We start from the raw sequence: 23,595 nt of genomic DNA on the forward strand, positions 1-23,595 counted from the left end.
AGTCGCTAGCTGATTTGGGATGAGGATCCTGGTCACCTGACTTCAAACCCTGTGCTCTAATCACTGGAGATGCTGTCTTTCCTTCCTACTTAAGGAAGGCTGCAAATTTCTTTGTACACTGGTGCCCTTCCAATTGGCACAAAGGGCGACTCCTGAAATCCCTGGGAGGGAAAAGGGTTAAATAAGGGAATTTCATTCCTTTCTTGTAATATTTTCTAGTGGGGGGGAGCCGTGTTGTACAAGCAGGAGTTTTTTCACTGGCGCTAGGCACTTGCACTTATCAATGGGACCTTTCAGGACTCACTCTCCCTGATTGAGACATCATTTCCTGTCCAACACACTAACCCCATTGATAACTTCAGCTTGATGGGAACTTTTCAAACCCACCAGGAAAGGCTAGGAGACCCAGAAGAATATATACATGAAAACAGAACTGTAGCTTAAAAAAAAAAAAAAGAAAGAAAGAAAGAAACAACCGCTTTGGCCATGACCCTTACTCCAATACAAATACACACAGAAAGCTGCACATCAGTGAACAAGCACAACATCAGCCACAGAGAAACACTTGGGACTTATTGTCTATGGCTTTGGTACTGACCAGTCTACGCACTTCAACCCAGTTGATGGGTGGGGTGAGACGTGGGAATGCAAAAGGAAACATAGGAAAGATGATGAATGTTCCCTTTTCTGCCTTCATTCCATTTCATTTCATCCGTACCACAAACTAGGGATTTGGGTCAGGGGACTCGCTAGGTAGAGGTCAAGCTTTTGGTTGAAGAAACTAAAGCACTATAGCCTGCATTTTTCAGATGTGACTAATGATTTGGGGTGCCCAAGTACAGACACGTCAAAGGGAGCTGATTCTGAAAATCAGGCCTCTTTAAGGGATCTCATGTTGGCCACCCAAAAATCAAGGAACCTGTTTCTTGCAGGTTCAGCATGACAAACAGGTTTGATATCATTGATCGTGACACGGCTTTGAAGTTTGCGGCTGGCTGTGCACATCCATGACTCTAGCCAGAAGGGACTTTCTTAGTATTCTAAACACACACAGGCCCAAACCGCAAGCTTCAGAAACAGATCAACATTTTCCCAACATTCAACAGTGCTTGGATAGAGGGTTGGAGCTCTGAGCTCTCTACGAGTATGACAGAGCAATCAGTGCACTTCAGAGTGATTTTATAACCCCAGCCAATTATGTTCTAGCTGCCCAGAAAGATAGCAGTGGGTCTGGATTATTGCTAATTAGGATACCAAGCAGAAGCCCTCTCACTCTTCCAACAGCCTAGGAACAGCAGAGCAAATAATTTAATCACTGGAGCCAATGCTGAATTTTGTAATTTGGGAAAACACACAAGTAACTGTAAAGCAAAGTTCATTTTCATACCAACACGGGCTGCTGCTGGAGAGACAATGATGAAATGGCACAGAGCACATCGAAATACATAGACATGAATACGGTGAGGAGGCATGTTCTAGTGTTTAAAGCAGAGGACTGGGGCCTGGTCTACACTTCAAAGTTAGGTCTACGTATCTACATTACTCAGGGCTGTGAAAAATTTCACGCCCTCTGCAATGTAGTTAGGCTGACCTAAGCCCTGATGTAGACACCTCAATGGAAGAATTCTTCATCTCTCAGAGTGCTGAATTTACCACAGTGACGGAAGAACCCTTCTGTCGCTGTAGTAAGTGTCTACCCTACAGCAGCAGAGTTTCAGCTGTGCCACAGTAGCATTTCTCCATACCGTGGAAGTCAGCACTCCTGGCTTTTGTTCCTATCTCTGGAAGGGGAGGGTGGGTTATTGGTTAGAACAGGGGACTGGGAGTCAGGACACGCGTTCTATTCCCACCTCTACCATTGACTCATTGTGTGACCTCAAGCAAGTCACTTCTGAAAAACAGGCCCTAGGTGTTTGAAGTTAGGCACTCAAAACTAGAAGCCATTCTTGACAAATCTGGGTCTTAACCTCTCAATGGCTCAATTAACCCTTCTGTAAAACAGGCAGGCTAATACTGGATTTACCTATCTCACATCCTGTGAAGAGTCTGCAAAGTGCTTTGAGATCATTTGATGCAACAGGCTATATAAGTGCAAAGTCTTATTTAATGCTATTATGATGGTGTGGAAATGTACAAACCAATACAAGGAATATTTCCAGTAAGTAAAATGAACTGTTACCTGCAGGTCAAAGAATTTGCTGTATCTCCGGTAGATGATCTGGGAAGTTGAGTCAGACCATGTTACGTTTATGATATATACCTGTTCGGGGGAAGAAAAAAAATGTCAACACAGTGCCTGAGGAGCCCTAAAGCATTGGCTGCAGTTCAAAGGCAGAAAAGTCAGGACCAATGTGTGTGTCTATATAAGGAGATGATTTCCAATCTTTAATAAGTTTGACAGTCTAATCCCACTCAGTCCCACGTGCACACTAGAAGAAACACAGCACCAAACTCAAAGTTAGTTTAAATTAAAGCTGTAGTTCTGTCCTGAACTCACCCTGGGCTTCCATAGGCTTCTCAGGAGAATGCCCAATGTTACACAGCATAGAGCAAGGTCTTCCACCAATCCACGCTAGTAACTCCGATTGACATTACTTTGCCTGGGTTTAAAGCTTTATTAAAATATTAGCACACTCCTTCCATCCCCCTCTGCCCCAAATCTATAGGGGCACCGGGCACATGCTGCTGGTGGGATTGACCAGGGGCCAGGAGAGCTGCTACATTCCACCTCATGTCCCCATTTGAAGCACGTGAGGAGCCATGCTTGAGTCACCTGCCACACTTTCCTTGCACACCTTGGAAATGAAGGTTTGTGCAGAGAAAATAGTGGCAGCCTGGCTCCAGAGGCAGTCTTGCTCCCACAGAGGTGGGGAGGACAGCTAACCGTGGAGGGACCGGCACATCCCAGGCCTGCTGCTTTCCCCCAAAACCAGGGATCTGCAGACTACTTCCCATATCTCCTTCACAGGCAGCCCAAGACTTTCTCCCTGGAGAAGCATTTTGGTACTGCAGGACATTTTGATTAAAAAACTAGAACAATATAAAATTAATATGGCAGATATTAAACGGATTATAAACTGACTAGCTGCTAGGTCACAAAATATAAATATAAAAGGGGAATCCTCATTCAGTGGGCCTGTTTCCAGTGGGGTCCTGCAGGGATCAGTTCTTGGTCCCCAGTTGTTTAACATTTTTATCAATAACCCGGAAGAAAATATAAAATCATCACTGATAAAAAAGTCTGCAGATAACACACTCATTAGGGGAGTGGTAAATAATGAAGAGGACAAGTCACTGTCACTGATTCAGAGTGATCTGGATCACATGGTAAACTGGACAACAGAAAACAATGTGTGTTTTAATACGGCTAAATATAAATGTATATACCTAGGAACAAAGAACGCAGGCCGTGCTTACACAATGGGGGACTTTACCCTGGGAAGCAATTATTCTGAAAAAGATATGGGCGTTATGGCGCATAATCAGCTGAACATAAGCTCCCAGGGTGATGCTGTGGCCAAAACAGCTAGTGCCATCCTGGGATGTATAAACAGGGGAATCTCAAGCAGGAATAGAGAGGTTATTTTATCTCTGTATTTGGCACTGGTGTGACCACTACTGGAATCCTGTATCCAGTTCTGGTGCCCACAATTCAAGGATGTTGATAAATCAGAGAGAGTTCAGAGAAAAGCCACAAGACTGATTAAAAGATTAGAAAATATGCCTTACAGTGATTGCGCTTCTTGAGTCTATTTAAGCTTAACAAAAACACGGTTACAGGATGTCTTGATTACAGTCTCTAAGGCTACGTCTACCCTGCACACTTTACAATGGTGCGGCTGTGTCACTGTGGCTGCACTGTGTGGCCGCTCTTTATCCTGGTGACAAATAAAACCACCTCCAATGACGGGCGTTAGCTTTGTCGCCAGGAGTGCAGCTCCTACCAACGAAGCGCTGTCCACACCGGCACTTTTCGTTGTTAAAACTTTTGTAGTTCGGAGGGGTGGGGGGAGCGTTTTTGCATGCCCTTGAGCGATGAAAGTTTTTATGACAAAAGTGCCAGTGTAGACAAAGCCAAAGTATCTTCATGGGGAACCAATATTTAATAATGGGCTCTTCAATCTATCAAAGAAAGGTCTAATAGCTGGAAATTGAAGCTAGACAAATTCAGACTGGAAATAAGGTGTATGTTTTTGACAGTGAGGGTAATTAACCATTGGAACAATTTACCATGGGTCATGGTGGACTCTCCATCACTGGCCATTTTAAATCAAGATGGGATGTTTTTCTAAAAGATCTACATGTACTCTAAGAATTATTTGGGGGAAATTCTGTGCCCTGTGTTACAGAGGGGTCACACTAGAGGAGGTCACACTCCCTCTGGGACACCTGGCATTAGTCACTGTCGGAAGACAGGATACTGGGCTGGATGGACCTTTGGTCTGACCCAGTACGGCCGTTCTTATGTTAGATATCACAGTGATCCCTTCTGACTGTGCAATCTATGAAAGGAATCTCCACCAGACTCATTTTAGGGAGTTGCAACTGTACAAACCCTGCAGGCTAGAGCACCCAGTACAGCCCCAGATCAGCCTCATGTGATACAGTTCAACTGTATAGTACATTATACACTGGGAGATGGATTCACCACTGCCTTGTACCTTCAGATATCTTTTACACCTGTAAAACAGCCAGATGGGAATGGCAGCGTTTTGCACCTAGTTAACACCAGTGAAAGTGATGCCACAAGATGCAAGACCCTGTGTAAGTCACCCCTGAGTAGGGGCCCTCCCAGCATGGAGTATATGTTCACTGCCCTGGGCTACTTTCTACCATTTGGGGCGTGGCCCCTAGGGTCCAAGTTCCTGTTGTGCCTTGTCTTCTACCAGTGCCCTCTCGTGGACACTGCATTGCGTCCTGCTGCTGTCGCCCCACATTCCTCCGGGCGGGGAAGTCATCAGTTTGGCCGAGTCGGAACACCAACAAGGTTTCCATGCTCTGGTCACCAGGGTTCCTCTCAGGCTGGGTGCTCCGAGGCCTCTTTCTCTGTCTCCTTTGCCAGGAAGACACTGCTTGGTTTCTGGTGGCTGCCTCAGTCAGCAGGCTAGTGCTCCTTCCCTCAGGCAAGGCGAGAGCTAGCTCCTGCCTCTTTGCTGGTCAGCCCCACCTTTTCTCTCCTCTCCAGGCCTGGCATTGGCTGCAGATATAACGGGGCAGGGCTAGTTGGGCCCCAAGGTCCTCCTTAACCCCGTTCCTCTGGTTCACCACAACATGGTTAAAAAAATTATTTCCTGACTTGTCACGTCCTTGCCTCCAGCCGCACAAATATAGAAAAAAAATGGACCCCAGTGTAACTGAATGCAGAGTGTGGCCCACTACTGTGTCTTTAAAGTAAATGTCAAACTTCATCTACCAACACAAGATAAGGATCTGGTAGAGGAAATGGAAGGAGCAGGACTGCATCTCCTCCTATCTCGCAGCCCAAATACTTAGCAGCAGGAACTCTTGCTTTTTCAGTCTGTGCAAGTGTGAGGTTCTGTATCTCCAGAGATCGTGGCTGGATAAGCATCGCTCCCTGCCTCTGGCTACATCAGGCTGCCTTGCAAAGGTCTGTCGGTAGATAATTGCCTTTATGCTTTTTAAAAGATAAGGGGTACTGCATTCAGCTCCCTGGAGAGGCCTCAGAGAAAAGGCGGAACAAAGGATCATAGTGGGATATTTTTTTTCCCTTTCTTCTTTCCTGATGGGAGGGGGAGCCTTCAGATGTCTTCTTAACCAAGGATCCCCATCTGTTATTACCATGTTCAACTCCCATGTCAGGTTGGACACGGTACCAAGTGAAAAAGGCTGACGGCAGATCCCTACAAGGTCGTGCAGTCTCTCTCCCCTAGAGGGGAAAGATGGTCCAGTGATAAGGCACTAGTCTAAGACCCAGGAGATCTGTCACAGGTTTCCTGAGTGCAAATGACTCAGCCTCTGTATCCCTCAGCTCCCAATCTGTACAATGGGAATAATAGCACAGCCCTGCCTCATGGGGATTGTTGGGGGAATAAATACGTTAAGGAGTATGAGGTACTCAGACATGACAGTGATGAGGACCATCTAAGGACCTTAGATTGACAGACAAACCACCAGAGCATGGGCATCGTGAGGGGCGTATTTGCCAGGTTTAAAGCCAAAGCTGCACAAAAACAAATTTTTCCACAAGATTCTTGTGCAAAAATGTTTGTCACTTCATTCCAGGGCATTTTGCAACCCAGAAATTTAGTTTTTCATCGAGTTTCTACAAAAAGGCCACTTTTGGAAAACGTTCAATGGGAATGGCTACAAATAGAAAACACACAAGGTTCAGAATTGTACTTGGTGGGTGCAAGCTGATTTGTATTCTTAATTGGGGTCCTCAAAAATGGATAATATAGGAGTGAAATAGGCCTAGTTAAATACAAAAAAAACCACTAAGTGAGATTTCCTAACTCTCTTTTTGCAAGTTTGTACCTTTCTCAAAAGTTGAACACAACATGCAAATACCATAAATCTCAAGGTTTTTTAAATGTCATTTCATTTTCCTAAGGCCTCTACTTAGAACTCACAATAAATGTGGGTTTTAGCTTTTACTTGTTATTTGTTTTTACAAATCTATTCTATCAAGTTCTATTCTGCTTTGGTCTTCATACTGCCCTGATCACCGTGATATCTGAGCGCCGCTCAGCAAAGCATTGAGTGAGTGACTAACATGATCAAACCTAGTTTGTTATCTTTCTCATCCTCTCTCAAGGGGGAGAAATTTTGTCTGCAGTGGAACGTTTTGTTACGGTTACGTTTATTTGTTTGTTTATAAATGCGTCCACCCCTACACTGGGTTTATGTTAGAGAAGGCAGGTCAGAGAAGTACACCTTGCACTGGGTAAGTCTGTGGTACATTCCACAGTCTGGGACCCGCCCCTGAGAAAGCTCTGTCTCCTGCACAGATAAGCTTCACCCTTGTGCTATGAAGTTCCATTGTCCCTGAGGGGTGGAGTTGTTGGCCACCATCCTTATCCCAAAACTTTAGGCTCTTTTAGATATCCTGGGCCCAGACCATGGAACACCTTGAAGAGAAGGACTGAGACACTAGGTTTAACTGGATATTCTATGAGAAGACTGTAGAAAACAGAGGACATGTTTGATCTGTTTACAGTAACTTGGGAGATACACTGCTGCGGTACTGCCTAGGGACCCCACTTGAGATCAGGGCCCCATCGTGCTAGCTGCTGTGTAGGTGTAGTCCCTGCCCTGAAAAGCTTATATGTTGAAATCCCAGCCCCAGTGGGAGGAAAACTTCAGTGAAGGCAGGATTTCATTAATAGTCTTTAAAATGGAAATTAAATCTTTTGAATTTCAAAGTCTCTGGAAGTCTAGCAGGCTTGTTTTGTTTTATTCTATTGCACTGGTAGATCCTAGCAGGTGGGTAAGAAAAGCACCTTAAATAATCATGCTGGCTTCCAATTAGCTAGAAATACACGGGATCTAATTCTGCTGTCTGTGACAGACAGGTGTAAATCTGGAATGACTATTGATTTTTTGCTTGTCTGCGTAAATTAAATTTCTCTTGGGAAACCACTGTTTAAAATAATGGGGAAAAGATGTTTGCTGGAACTCAGTAAAACCTCAGACTTTAAAAGGCCATTCTAGAGGTTTCAAAAGCCTCATATATCACCTTCCCCCTTTCACAGGAATCTCAGCTTACCATTTATCCAGCCCTAGCGGCCTTGGATTTACCAACAACCTTTGCATGAAAGGCAGGCTCTACTCCCGTTACTTATTCCCCAGCTCACCTCATAATTTTCTGCTAGGGTCTTTAAAATTGGATGCTGTGAAAATGATTAATGATATCCCAGAGGAAAGTGACTTCAGGTGAAGAATAAGAAAGAGCTCCTTGGGAGCCTGAGTCCATGCAAATGCAATTGCAATAGAGACACAATGGGATGGCACATGTGCCTGACAAATATGGAGAACTGTCCTTTATTCAAACATTCTGAAGGCAGGCAGGGCAGGAATCAGACCGAGCTGCTGTGGAGAAATTTGAGAGCCAGCACTTGTGCATCTCGCACCATCTCTCTGATATTTCACTATCCAGCCAGCTCACAAGAACGGAGCAGAAAAGAGAAACTGCAAATAGGCCCACGGCTTTGCTACTGTAAGGGTACGTAACAGAGAAGTTTGGAATTTCTGAAACGCTTCAGTCCGCAATGTGGGAAGCAAACTGATTTTTCAAGGTTGGGAAGCCAGTATATAGTTTTTACAATGGTGACTAAAATTTTGAGCCAGTCAGTTTTGATGTGCCTTAAGCCTTTAGCACAGATGTAGAATACAGATGCTCCCCGGGTTACGCAAACCCGACTTACGGAAATCCAGACTTACGGAAACAGTTCCGTAAGTTCCGTACGCTTTTTTTTGGGGGGGGAGCGGCATAATTGTCGGAAATACGTTCCCGACTTACGCAAAATTCGACTTACGCAGGCGTTCCGGAATGCTTGAGTAAGTTGGGGAGCTTCCATATGCCTTTTGCACCTACATGTACACTGCATGCAAGAAAACCTACGTGTTAGAAGCATAGGGTTAGAAGGTACCACAAGGGTCATTTTCTTATTTACTACCCCCAAAAAAAGGTTACATTCCACATAAAAAAATCTGTTAAAAGAACTTTATTAAGGTTGCCAAGTCAAGCACTCAAAAGATAGGAAATGCCAGAATTAAGTTTCCTTGTGCAACTTTAGTTCAACCCTACTGTGCGCATGCATTTTGATACAGTCTTTGATTACGTGAACCCCTAGTATTTTATTCACAGGACCCCTGCTTCATTCAGTGCCCAGGATGCCCCTGCTGTAGGGATGAATCAGGGTTGTGTAGTGACAGAGACTGTTGTCTGATGGGCCCGTCTCATTTGGTACAGAAGTTGGAAGGTGTGTAGTGAATGAACCACGGGATTGCAGGAAGGGACAGGATGGCATCCTGGTTAAGGCAGTTGAATGCCGTCCTGGAGAACTGGATTCCATCCCTACAGAGTTCCTGTGCAATGCTAGGCCACTTATTTAAACCAAACTTTTCACAGGTTTTCACTAATTCTATGTTCTTCACATGCACAAAGGGGCCAAATTAAGGTTGCACAGGTCCAGCCTCCCTTCCCCACCTGGCTCCCCGCGCCAGCCTTCCTACCCAACCAATTCCAGCTTCCCCACCTAACCAGTCCCCTTCCACCCACATCCCGTCACAGTTTTTCCCCTCCCTTCTTCCCCCTCCCTCACTCCTTGTCCCAATCTACTCCCTGATCTGGCTTTTGTCCCTGCTGCATTCGAACCAGGCAGCTTTCCCCTCCACACTGCCTAGAAGTCTGAGGGGTCACTGAGAACACAGGAGAGACAGGCTTGTGCCCTCGGCTCCAGTGCTCAGCCCCACCCCAGCTCACAGCGGCTGGGAGCAGCTATTACAGTGGAAGTCAGGCTTCACCCTATAGCCCTGGGCTGGAGCAGGCTCAGTCACACTGTGGGGATGGTGCATACAGTCCTGTCACACACAGGAGCTATAAGCAACTGAAAACAGGGTCTTATAATAAATAGGAAGTGTTGGGCAACCTTAATAGCATGCAGTGCTACCAGCCCTGCCTATAATATGCTCTTCAAGGCAGGAACTGTGTCATCCTAGTGCAGGGGTCGGCAACCTTTGGCACGCAGCTTGCCAGGGTAAGCACCCTGGCGGGCCAGGCCAGTTGGGCCGCGGTTCGCCGCTCCAGGCCAATGGAGGCTGCGGGAAGCGGCGCGGGCCAAGGGATGTGCTCGCCGCCGCCTCCTGCTGTCCCAAATTTGTCCGTCACTCTCTCCCTATTTGACACAATCTGTGAAGCAGTGTGCTCCCTGTGCTCTGACAACATATAACACAGATTCCCGCCCCATACCAGACAGGGATGGCACAGAGTCATCTCCTGTTCATGAGCATACAGCAGGAAGCATGTTGTAGAAGTCCGGAGTGAATACATCACAAGTTGCATGCACAGGTATGAGGCGACACTTGTCAACTGTAATGATGCCTGTTTCAATCCACTTGTTGTTATCTATGTGTTCCATTTTGGGAAAGTAATGAACAGTAAGGACCAAAACCTCTGTATCAGGTGACATAATTATGGTTCCTTTGGCACCAAGAGCCAAAAGCCACATTGGCACATACAGCATGCAGAAGGATCCTAGTGTCTGCTTCCTCTTGAGTACTATATAAGTCTTGGGCTTCTTCAGCACCTCTACTGGTGGTGGACTTTGCCACAGTACCATTGGAAAAGCCTCCAGCAAGAAGCAGTGGTTGTGTTGGATGTGCTCCTACGCTCTCAGGTGCATCTTGAACCATATATTCACAGAGGAATTTTATAAGTGACTGCTTGTTGGATGCCAAAATAAGTATATTAAGCAATGTTTGCTGCCTACAAAGAGCAATAAGGAGGAAAGGTGATTTCCTACAGTGTAAGTAAAGTATACATTCAACTATCACTGGCCTGGTTCTAACTTTACTATCAAACGTCGTGTTTTGGATGGAAAATATCCAACTCTCCCCGGCACAAATCCACAGAGTAACCTGATGTGACATCTTCAGCTTTCACGCTACTGCTTTTTCTATCAGCTGTTCAGAAGATGATACTTTGGTGACAGTGGGATTGGAGTGGTTTATGAGTGACTGGGATAGATAGCATGATGGGACCAAGATGAGAGCCCTTTGGAAGCTGAAATTAACTTTTAGTACAACTAATGATGCTAAATATTCACTACGGATAATCTTCTGGACACGAAAGCAAAGCTATGATACACGGACTATGCAGGAAGTATCTAAATAGTTCTATCAAGTTTTTCATTGCCTTGTAGCAAGTTATCTGGGGCCAAATTCTGTGCTGACTTGCCCTTCAAGTTCCTTTTAAAATCAATGGGGGCCACACCACATGTAAAACAACATATTAACTGGCCCCCTGTACACAGCAGCTAAGATGGGTTAATAAAGCTGTATCATTTGGCTCAGAGCAGTGTTCTATAACTTCTCGCGGAGAGAAGTACCTCTATGCATAATAAAAGTGTGAACTGGAGGAAGTGTGGGCTAACAATAGAAGCAAGGGCTGAATCCCACCTCTGCCACAGATTTCCTATATGATTTTGGGCAATGCACTCAGGGTCAGTTGCTGTTCCCACTGAAAAAGTCACTCAGAGTTTTGCCAATGACTTCAGCTGGAGCAGGACTAATCTCTCCTGGGATGGGGAGATTAGTTCTTACACCTGCTGAAGGTTATTCCATACCTGCCGAGGACAGAGCTTCTTGCAGCTTCCTCTGAAGCAGTAGGTACTGGCCACTGTCAGAAACAGGGCGATAGGCTAGTTGGACAGGCTAGACCAGCGTTTCTCAAACTGGGGTCGCAAGGCTATTGGGGCGGGGGTGGTGTGCACAAAAATATTGCTGGGGGCAAGAGGAGGGAGGGTACAGCAGCCACCACTCTCCAGCCATCCAGCTCTGAAGGCAACACCGCCGCCAGCATCAGCACAGAAGTAAAGGTGGCAATACCATGAATATGCTCCTATGAGTATGTACAGTAATTTGCTATCACTTTTTGGGGGAGGGGGGTCATCGCAGCCTGAAATATTTGCAAAGGGGGGCTCAGCAAAAAAAAAAAGTTTGAGAACCCCTGGTCTAGATGGCCTGATGCAGCATGGCAATCCCATATTCTTGTGTGTTGACAGACATAATTAAGGTCTGTGGTGTGCTTTGAGATCCCTGGCAGAAAGATGTTATATACGTGCATGTAGACATTATAATACAGCTGGCATTTGTACAGGTAGCCACCTTCTTGCTCACATCATTGCCACAAAAGTGACAATCTCTAGCACCAATGAGATGGGATAAGAGGGTATATGGTAGTTCCCATCCTGTCTTACAGCCGGTTTAATCAACACAAGACAAACCTTTTTTTTACTACAGAGCTCTTCTTGCCAATTGCTGGACCAGTATTAAGAGCAGGATGGAAATTTCTGATGCTGGACCTCATTAAAGCTGCCACTAGCTTTGTACATTAGCCCAACAGCACAAGTTTTACCATCACACACCATTAACCGTGCAATGCTGCCTCACTGCATTACCCAAACCCTCCTGACTTTTGGGAAGTTTGTATCAGGATCCAAATCTCATAGGGTGGACCCATCCCCCTCCCCTCCCCTCTCTCTCTCTCTCTCTCTCTCTCTAATGGACTCAAATTGGGACATCTGAATGCCCCCAGGGCCAGATTACAACAATCAGGAACCCTAGTCATACCATGACATGGGTCGTCCTGTGCCTCCATCCCCATGCAATCTAGTATTGCCAATTTTGGTTGGATGTATTCCTGGAGGTTTCATCACATCACATCACATAATGCTGGAGACTCGCAATCCTAGCAATGTCCCAGCTGCACACTGGGATTGGTGGAAGCAAGGAGGCCCCTCTTCCCTCCCAGAGAGGCAAGGGAAGCAGCATGGGGCCCCTCTTTCCCACAGGAAAGACAGCAGGAGTTTGGCTCCCTACCTTCCCCCCCCACACCCCCCAGAAGAGGCAGTTGGCAGCAAGGGAGACCACAGTATTTATCTCAAAAGCCAGAGTATCTGTTTGAATAGATAGGCAAGACCCACTACACTACTCTACTCCCCTCCGGCCACATATAGAGTCCCTGCAAGGGTGTGATGGTAGGGGATGCTAGAGTAGCGGTGCTTGGAGTTAACACCCCACTGAGATGCATGGGGCAGGTCAGACCTCTCAAGGCTATTGTTTCAGCTACACGTGGGTCAGATTTTCAAGCTTTTATCTACAACCGTATTGGCTGAAAGCTTACTTTTTTTTTTTTTTAAGATTAGATTCTGGTGGAATCGCGTGACTGCCGCAGCTAGGAACCTAGGCGAGTGCCTTTGACTGAATCCGTCTCTGAACACCTCCAAACTTTTAGCAAGTTCACATTCTCATCCAAAGTGCACAGCTCAGACCCATCTCCAGCTTGCTAACAATCTAAGAGTACATCTACACAGCCCACAGCAGCAAGCCTCTCAGCCCAGGTCGACAGATTTGGGCTCACAGGGCTTGCGATATCATGCTAAAAATAGCTGTGTAGACATTGTGGCTCAGGCTGGAGGTTGGGTTCTGAAGCTGGGGGGTGGCGTGCTTCAGATCCGGAGCTACAACTTCAAAGCACTGTCTACACAGCTGTGTTTAGCGTAGCAACATGAGCTCCGGGAACCCGAGACTGTCAACCCAGGCTGGGAGGTTGGCTGCAGCAGGCTGTACAGATATACCCTCAAAAGCCCCAAAAAGTATTTTGGGACCTGTGAAATACCCACAGATGTGAAATCAGCCTGTGAAAACTGAGACAGTCCCAGAACCAGGGGCGATTGCATGGCTGGTGCCATGAAATGAGGTCACTTTTCAGCAAGATCGTCACTGAGGGGCCGCAGCTCGGCAACGCCAGTGCTGATGAAAGACGATTTTCAAACACAGTCCGTAACACGTGGGGTTAGGAGCGGTTCTCTCCATTTGAGTTTGAAGAATGGTGAGCTGAGACATAGATACAGCCTTGAAGGAACAACCAGAGCACCCCAAACGATGACAAATGGAGAGAATTTCTGCTGGGCTACTCATTCGATTGTTACGTTGTTTTAAACGCGTCCGATGTGCACAGGCTAAAGCAGACTCTGCCCAGGTGCAGATTGTCTGGCTTTTTGATGAAACAGATGTCGTTTCACAGACATCTCTCTATCCAGCTTGAGTTTCCATTACCAACTGGGGAAATGTAACCGAGAAGCAGCCCATGACGACCCATGGGTCTGACGGATAAACGTTGCACACGTCTAGCTTTTTAAACGGCAGCAGCGATGCCGTGGGACTGGAAAGAAGGAATCTGATGGCAACAGAACACTCTTTCCTTTATGGTATGTGGACGGCTGCCCCAGAGGCAAACCACTTGAGTGAGGGCATCTACACAGCGGGCCAGATTCTCAGACAAATGGTTGTGCAAACGGGCACAACTCCATTGACCTCCATGACCTTTTTTTCTATTTCTCAAGTGGGGTAGGGTGCGTCTCAAAAACCAGAAGTGTTTGGCCACTAGAGCTTGCAGTTTAATTAAACATACAAAAGACATTTTCCCACCCACTATATTCCTTCATGCAGTGTGTTTTTACTCTTAACAGTGATGCTATAGGATTAGCTTCTGTTGGTGAGACAGGCAAGTTTTCCAGCTGCACAGAGCTCTTCTTCAGGTCTGGGAAAGGGAGTCAGAGTGTCACAGCTAAATACAAGATCAAAAGGACTCTTTACCACAAGGAGTTGGCACTTATTCTGAGAGACCATTCAAGGTGAAGTGGCCTGTTAACACCCTGTAGTCATAGGACAAAAAGGGGGGCTGGTGGGTTACAGATTCTTGTAATAAGTCATAAATCCAGGGTCTTCATTAAGACCATGATTTTTCATGTCTGTTTTGCAAACAGGCTCTAGATTCCTTAATAGAAGATAGAGACCCTGTGTCCAGAAGTGAACTTCACCCCACATGCACCCAGATTTCAGCCGTCCCCCTATGCATCACAGTGAAACCTTGTAATTTACTTATCTACTATGTCACCACAGGACATTGCTACTAAAAAGCACAAGAAGTGAGTCCCAGGTAGTAATCAGAGTGGGAAGAATAACAGGAGTACTTGTGGCACCTTAGAGACTAACAAATTTATTAGAGCATAAGCTTTCGTGGGCTACAACCCACTTCTTCGGATGCATAGTGGGAAGCTACCTCAGCCATATTTATTTATTTACATACCAATGATAGCCATAGCAACAAAACACTATTTGCAAAAGGGATGCAAAATAAGATTGCATAAGCACAGTGGGGTTGCATTAAATACCAGCTGGTAACCTACTCAACCCGGTAACTTCCATGCACCAGTGCTCCCAAAATCACACCCCAGACCAGCAGCTCTAAGGCCAGGTCTACACTACAGACCTATATCACTATGTTACTCAGGGGTGTAAAAAATCCACACCCCTGAGTAATGTATGCCAACCGAACGCACCGTGTAGACAGCGCTACATAGCTACCGCCTCTCGGGGAGGTGGATTAATTTTGCTGACGGGAGAGGCTCTCCCATCAGCATAAGAACATCTTCACTTAAGCGCTGCAGCTGGGCAGATGCAGCGTTTTAAGTGTAGACCTGCCCTTAGTTAGCCCCCTTTACAGCCTCTGGGTATTGGAAGAAAGCCACTTACAGTTAGACAGTTATCAGCCCAGGTTGGAGAAATGGAGTGATTTGCTACTGTTTCTCACACCTGCAGCTCTGCCACATGCCACCTTTTTAGGACTGAGCCCCTGGCTTGGGTTTATTAAATCACGGTATTTAAAGGAGCTCACACCACAGTGAGCATTAACAGTATAATGGATGGAATGCGTGAGGAACCCAGTATTTGTATGTGTGTATATGAGTAGGGTATAATGTTTGTGTGTGCATAGGAAGGGCATGGTGTGTGGGATTGGGAGGAAATCAGACAGGGTATAGTACTGATTTGTATTTCCGTTGGGTGGTAGTGTGTGTGTGTTCAATTGTAGTTACTTGGTCATGACTCAGGGAACTGTTTGTTTGGCCGAAATATTATGAGATCTGATCTTCTGCCATTATGAATGGCTATACCACGAGAAGAGGCATTTTTCAGCCCCATCCTTAGCCCCTGGAGCATTAAAAAAGCCAGTTAAATACAAACACAAATACCAATACCAAGACTGTATGTTTATTTGGCTTTCTGTGGAACCTGGATGCTCAGCCTCAGTAATTAATGCCTGGCTCCAGTTCCGAAAAGGAATCAGAGCAGAGGTAGGAAGAGGTTGCATCTTCAAACAAACAAGAATCTAATTACGCTTGTGAGGCACAGACCTTTCAATAAAGTTGTTGGCTTAACACCACCTTCTACCTGGTTCCCCGCTGGGGCTGTTTGAGTTCTAAAGTATTTTGATACAGTGATTGTGTTTCTTCAACCAGTGGGTGGTCAACACAGCCAGCAGTCTGAGAGTTGCAAGAATTCCTCACAAATGCAAAAGCAGAGAGGTTTCGCCCCAAGAAAATAGCGTCAAAATGATCTGGCAATTAAATGCAACTTGCTCGGGTGACTTTAATTTGGAGGGCTTGCCGCCACACAAAAGTTGTACCAATGTAACTACATTGTTTTAGAAACTTATAGTTAAATCAATGCTCAAACTGAGTGCAGACAAGCTCTGAGACCGTAGCTAAGTACATAAATCCACAGTGCGAACTTTGGAGAAATGTACTAGCAGTGCTGTTATTCGGGATGAGTTCTAGGAAGCAAATGCCTATTGATCTCTCATGCCCCTAACTCTTCCTGAACATTGATCCTGGGGGTTATAAGAATCCCTTCTTCTTATTTTAAAAAAAAAGTGAGAGTTTCATTTTCCCATCACTATTCAATATGCAGGAAAAATATCCATGACAATTTCTGAGAGCTGTGTGCATGCATCCATAGGGAAAGTAGGGATGAGATTTTCACACTCAATATTGGCCTAAATCTGCTTCCTCTGACATCAACTGACTTTTTATAGGAACAATTAGCCCAATTTTGAGCACTTTTGAAACCCCACCTTAGATCACAATTAACTGCCTTAAACCCCTAACCATTCAAAAGAGCGCCACAGACACTCAAACCACATTGAAGTCAATAGGATAGCCAGCCTCTTTGGGCTAAATTCAGCTGGTAAAATTGGGTGCAGCTCCACCGACTTCCATCAGTTTCCAATTGACTTCTATCTGGGACTGGGCCAATGCCCATTGGAGTCAATGAAAAGATTCTCATTGACTTCAACACGTGGTGAATTAGGCCCCATGGAAACAGATGCAGTCACTAAAGTGTCAGAAAGATATTATTGACAAATCAGAGGAAATTCAGAACAGAGCAACAAAACTGATTATTGGGCAGGAGGGCCTGACTTGATTTAAGGGACGATTACAAGAACTGTAAGTGACATTCTGCACACATGAGCGGTAGAAACAATGAGATAAACTGAGCAAAAGAAAATTTAGACCAAATATCCACACACACAAAAAAGGCCATAACAGCCAAAGACTCTCTCAGTGGAAGTCCCAAGATTTCTCTGTCCCATCCAATTTTAAATGACTCAGGCATCTGTTATCAGGGAAATGGATGATGTGTCAACTTCTTATGCACCAGATCTGCTCTCACTCTGTATTCAAAGTCAGATCTGCAGGCTTTACTAACCAAAAAAAGCCCTTGGGGAGTGAGCTTGATTCTTTTTTGGCTTATGCATTATTTAAGAATTGTTAAATAAATTCTATGGCAGGACAAACTTCTGCCCTCAGTTGCACAGATATTGTAAACCTGGAGTCACCCTATAGACTTAAGAGAAAAATTGGGCCAGCAATGTTACATAGATGGAACCAAGGGCAGATGTGGCCTGTAGAATCGTTATTGCTGGTGATGACGTGTCACCCATGGTGTGAGACATTCAGACCCCAGGGCTTGCTGGGGGGAACCCCACAATTTTTTACCTGTAAATGGATTAATGTTTAATCTGGAAATTATGGAGGCACATGTAACATGTAACCCCACACAATGCCATTTTTACAGTCACTTCTCAGTGGAAGTATTCAAATTGTTCCACTTTTCCCACATTTCTCCCATTACCTTGCTCCCTGTTCTGAGATTTAGGGCCTATCCATACTAGGGATATTTGTACCTGGGTAGCTACACCAGTACAGAGCCCCAGGGTATATACACTGTACTGGTGTAAGGGTTTGTCTATACAGCAAATTACTGTGCAGCAAGCCAGGGTGTGAATCTACAGTGCACCAGCTTGCCATGCAATAACATCCCATGTGGACATTGTTACAGCACACTGAAAATCCAGGAGTGTTGTTGCAGTGTCCACTCTGGATGTTACTACACAGCAAACTGGTGTGAAGTAGGTTCACACCCTGGCTTGCCACGCAATTAGGGTGACCAGATGTCCCGATTTTATAGGGACAGTCCCGATATTTGGGATTTTGTCTTATATAGGCTCCTATTACCCCCCACTCCCTGTCCCGATTTTTCACACTTGCTGTCTGGTCACCCTACACGCAATAGCTTGCCATATTGACAAGCCCTAAGCCGGGGCTTGCAACCATTTGAAAACAGGATATACTGTACTACAACCCTGTGAGCCCCGCTTTTCACCACTGGGGGGTTTGCACTGTGTCGATGCATAAGTGTAGCTGCACCAGTACAAGTTTTCCCACAATAGGCAGGCCCAGCGTTTCCACATGTAAAGATATGCTGATAAACCCAACCCTATTTTCCGGGCTTATCCCTTTTGGTAATTCTTGTTCTGCATCAACACTTGGATGCAGTTTATATTAACATGCTTTGATTTCTAACCTTGTGAGTGACCCCGAGATGTAGTGCGGGAGCAGCAAAGCCAGGGCCTGGGAAAGGGAGCAAAACTCCTTGAGGCCCTTACAGAACAATGACAGGTCTCCGGGGATGTTCCTATTCCAAATCATGGAAATTCTTCAGGCGGTGCCCTACAGAATGGTGGGATCTCTTCTTCCTCCGCCCCCTTTGGAGTAGAGGAGACAGGAAAGTTCATGTAAACTAAGAGGCCCCCAGATTCACAAAGCCTGAACTGGTGGCTGCAGTCCTTTATTTGTGATCAACAGTACATGAAGGAAAACTTCAGCAAGTCTGATGATTTCTATATTGGTTATGTGGTTATGTCTCTGGTGGGAGCGAAGAGGATAAAAGCATATACAAAATTTATTTGGACAAAACTGGCCTACTATCTTTCACATAACTCCAAACTCTAATATGAGTTAGAAAGATGGGAATTTTGCACTTTATTTCAAAAGTTATTAGAATTTGGGAGAGTTTAAAACTAGCTTTATCTTCAAATTGAAAACTGTATCAGGAAATTTACAGCATCTTAGATCTTTGGTTAAAATCTCTCTCTCTGCATGCATATGGATAATAGTTTCTGTCAAACTGCAGGGCAAGATTGACAATGTGGAGCTAAATTAGGAAAAGCCAGCCTATATCCAGAAGGATATAATGCTAGCTACTATGGGCCTAATCCAAAGTCTTTTGAAATCAGTGGGAAGTCTGATCCAAAGCACTGAAGTCAATGGAAAGACTGCCATTAACTTCAATGGGCTTTGTTTTAATGAGTTTTGGATCAGGCCCATGAGCAAAATGCTAGGAGAAACGCATCATCTGTGATTGTCCAAGGTTCAAAGACTTTTGGGCTGACATTAGAAAACTGATGCAAGAGTTAGGTGAGAGATAGATCGGTTAGACCTCCGTGATTATGGTGTTAAACTTATTTTTAAAAGACAGGATTTAATACACATTTTGTCTGTGGAATATGAAACGTGTCTGCATAGGCAATTCCTGAAACCTGCAGCTACAAAGCTCTGAACTCTCTGTATCATTCTGTTTCTTTGGTAAGTCAAATTATCATCTCTGTGCTCTCATTTCCTCCTACTCTTCTCCCAACCATCAATCATCTTGACATACTCTTTCCTTTCCCTCCTTCTCCTACTCTTGGTTTCCTGGCTGCTAACATGCTGCCCGCCACGTTCAGAACATTCTCTCCCAATCCTCAGCATCTAAATATCTTCTGTCTCCTTCTGCTCATGGCCAAGGTGCCATGGAAACCTAAGGAAATGGATATCGCCTGTTCCTCTTCAGAGGCACTGTTCCGTTCCACTCACAGAGACAGTATTGTAACGTATGCAACACTGGCCACTTCTGGAATTAGCAGCACAGGGGCTGTACACACACTTGAGCCGCGCTAATGGAGGCTCTCCTTTAGCTCAAATGGCAGCAGGGACCTGCACTTTGGAGCAGAAGGACCTGAATTTTATCCTCAGCATCAACTGGAAGTTTCAAATTGGCAGGGTTTGCAGCACACTGACCAATGCGATGTCCAAGGTGGCTACAGATTTGAAACAATATCTCTGGGTCCAAACAGATATCCTAGTGGAATGTATTAAAGCAGAGTTTATAGTGTTGTTATATTGCCTCTCCAGATAACGATTCCCCCCTTACAGCCTTCACATATCAGCAATCATGCAAATGCAGGTAACAGACTCGGTTACAGTTAGTTCAAGTTAGTTGTCACAGTGTCACCAAGGATACAAATTACCTAAGAGTCACTTAAATTTTATTTAATTTCCTTCCCACTTGTAGCAGCAATTAGACGACTTCCCATCCTTAGCTTAGAGTTACCGGCACGCTTCAAGAGAAGAATGCAGAACTGTATTCTTTGGGAGCCGGTCTCACAATTGTTAACTCTCAGCTGCCAGTTAGATTAGGATCAGTGGCACTGGGCTACTCTTAAGTAAATATTTAGGCAGGAGGCACTGACTACACATGCTACACAAAGTCTTTGCTTTCTCCTACAAGTTCAATAGTGGCACTTAGACTAGTTGCAGGGTAATTAGTTAATAGGCAGACTCTACTTTAAAGACTAAGGACCAGATCCTCAAAGATTAGTTAGGTGTCTAAAGACGCAGAGGTGCCTAGCACAATTTTCAAAAGCACCCAGGCACCTACCTCCCAATGGGAAAAACCCACTAGAGGATCTCTGCTTCTTTAGGTACCTCAACACCTTTACAAATCTGGCCCTAAGTGAGACGAATGAGGTGAAATGTTTCTCCAATACTCCTGTGCTTCTATTGCAGCAGTTCACATTTAGCAACTGAAACAATAGTAATACATTGCACTTCTCCAGCACCATTCTGAGAAGTGCTCAAAGCTCATTACTAACAGTCACGAATTAACCCTCTCAGCCTCTTGTTAGATAGGTAGGGTATTAGCATCCACATTTTGTAGAGGAGAAAATTGAGGAAGAGACAGATTAAGTGTTTTAGCCAAAATCACACAGAAAATATGATGTAGAGTCAGAGATTGAACCCAGGTGTTCTGAGTCATTCTAGTCTTGGCTTTATCACATGAATATCATCCTCCCTCTTCAATGAACCTTGGAGTTAATTTTTCCAAGCATTGCACTGGTGTTTGGTCATGCAATTTTGATTAAACTCTTAAGGGAGTCAAGGAGAGAAAGGCCTTTTATACTGATACCCTTTAGCACCACTTCGATAACTTACCACAGCAATCCGCTTCCAGTTTGCCTATCAGTCTAACCCAGGCCAGCCACGAGCCACATAAAAAGAGCGTTACTCATTTTCAGGAAGCAAAATTTGTTTCTGCAAGTCAGCAGTGGTCACCTTGAAGCAAACCTTTTATATTATGTGTCCTATTGAAACCAGAAATAAAATATGAATCAGCAAAACAACGATAAGCATTTACATTCCTGCAAGATTCACTGTCTAAGGGCCTTTGGAACATTAAACAAACCCCTTCCTGTGTATCCTCTAACCAGAATGCTCTCTGACTCTTAGCCACTTCAATGGATTTACAAACATTTCACTTTGAGAATCACAATTATAGCTGGCTTCATTGACCACCCAGTTAAACAAAACCTTGAGATATTCTATAATGGTTACTTAGGACACAGATTTGCCTATTGGAGATTAGAAGTGAAATTTTCAAAAGTGCCTAAGAGATTTAGGAACCTACATTCCATTTCCAAAAGTGATTTAGCTACTTAGGAGCCTACATCTTGTTGACAGTCTGGGGAATTTAAGCTCCTAAGGGCCAATGTTACCTTTTAAAATGAGCTTTATCCTAGATATCAAGTGCATTTTTACAGTCATTCACAACCCCACCAACCTACTAATAACCCTCCCCCCGAAGGCAGTATTATTATTTACCTACGCACCAGATGGGCCTAGGCCCCAACAAGAAACAACATTCTCCAGACTGAGACCCAGGACTTGATTCTCCACTGCTCTGCGCAAAGCTCTGCTCTGTTGAGGGGTAATGGAGAGGGCAGGGTTATCCAGCCCTGGCTCAACCTAAACTTGGAGAAGTAGAGAATCTAGCCCAGAGTCCCAGGAATAGGGTAGACAGAAAATTAAAATAAAATGCTTCCATTCTGATTTGACCTGGCCCCGTTTGTTTCACAGCCGCTCTCCAGCCACCAGGATGTTTTGTCCAACACATTCCTATGCACAAATACTTGGTGCCTTGGACATCAATATTTACTGCTTGGGATGGCAGTACTAGACAGCCTGCAGGTTGATTGGACTAGGAAAACAACATTTTTATTCTGACCCCAGGGCAGCAAACAGGTTACTCCAACTGTTACCTGAAGGCCTGACTGTGAGACTCACATACCTACTGCCCCTGTTATCAACAACTACTTGCGCTGTAATGCTTTTCCTGAGCATTTGTTTTTATGAGCAGATTCATCTGTTATGTCAGTATCATACTTTAAATCAACCCAGCTGTTTCTTTTTGCAATCCCCATTCAATCCATGCACGCTGCTTCCTACTCACAGGCACAAGCCCGGGCTGCATTGAAAGCTACCAGCAATTATTACGAACTAAAAAACAAAAAAAGACGACTCCAGAGAGGAATGTTTGCAGTACCTAATGCAATGCCCCTGCAGCGATTAGCTTATCAGGTAAGAAATCAGGGTGGTTCTAAAGCTTTGGACTGGAAGGCAACAAGCTGAGCTCAGAGAGGAGACTTTCGCAGATAAAGGAGTTATCAGTTTGCCTGCACACCTACAGCCCTCTGCAATCAGGGAGAAGTCAATCCCAGGCCACATGGCCCAGGGCTAAACTGCCAAGGAAAAGATGGGGAAAAAGTGGTTCGGGGAGAGCCAAGCTAACCAGCCACTCCCCACAGCCCTCTTTACGCAAGCAGTACTGCACAACAGGGTGTGAGCTGAGCTCTAATCATTTACACCATGTGTGCATGGCACGAGGCAGCAGGTTGAGTGCCATTAAGCACGAGGTGTGAATTACAACATCATAACTCACAGCCCGGAGTCCCTTATTTCAATTAGCAAACGGCTCTGAGCAGACCCGCTCAAGAATTTGTAATTCTCCTCCCCGCACCAAACTCTTAAATACAGATATGTCCAAACCTCACTCATTTCATGAGCAGTGAGTAGAGCTATCAGGGCTGTGCCTTCCTTAGAGATTTAGTAAAAAGTAATATAATTATCTGCAAACACAATCCATTTCCTACCTTGGAAGGACACAAAAGACCCGATCCAAAGACCTGATTCCTGACATCAACAGGAATCTTTCCATTGTCTTCAATGGACGTTGGATCAGGCTCACAGCACGGCGGGTTTCAGCTGTAGCACGGAAGGTGTTGAAGTACACCCCGCTGGCTGAGACCCTGAGAGCCCAGGGCTACGAGGTCCAGATACACGCCCTGATCGTGGGAGCCCTGGGCTCGTGGGACCCCCACAACGAGCCGGTTCTGAGAGCGTGCGGAGTCGGTCGACGCTACGCCCGGCTCATGAGACAGCTCATGGTGTCTGACACCATCAGGTGGTCCAGAGACATTTATACGGAACACATCACAGGACACCGCCAATACCACACTGAGTAACTGAGACCGCCGACCAGGGAAATAACCCACTTCCTTCCCTGACGAACTAA

General features: G+C 45.2%; 1 protein-coding gene across 2 annotated transcripts in view; it reads right to left on the reverse strand.

The window, feature by feature from the left end:
- Positions 1 to 23,595, reverse strand: part of SH3PXD2A (SH3 and PX domains 2A) — a 372,422-nt gene that overhangs the window by 302,008 nt on the left and 46,819 nt on the right. For both annotated transcript variants that reach the window (XM_065407840.1, XM_065407839.1), the window contains exon 2: positions 2,180 to 2,260. In XM_065407840.1, coding sequence (XP_065263912.1) covers positions 2,180 to 2,260 — 81 coding nt within the window. The remainder of the gene's footprint in view (positions 1 to 2,179; positions 2,261 to 23,595) is intronic.

Source organism: Emys orbicularis, chromosome 7 (assembly GCF_028017835.1).
Source record: "Emys orbicularis isolate rEmyOrb1 chromosome 7, rEmyOrb1.hap1, whole genome shotgun sequence".
Taxonomy (NCBI): domain Eukaryota; kingdom Metazoa; phylum Chordata; order Testudines; family Emydidae; genus Emys; species Emys orbicularis.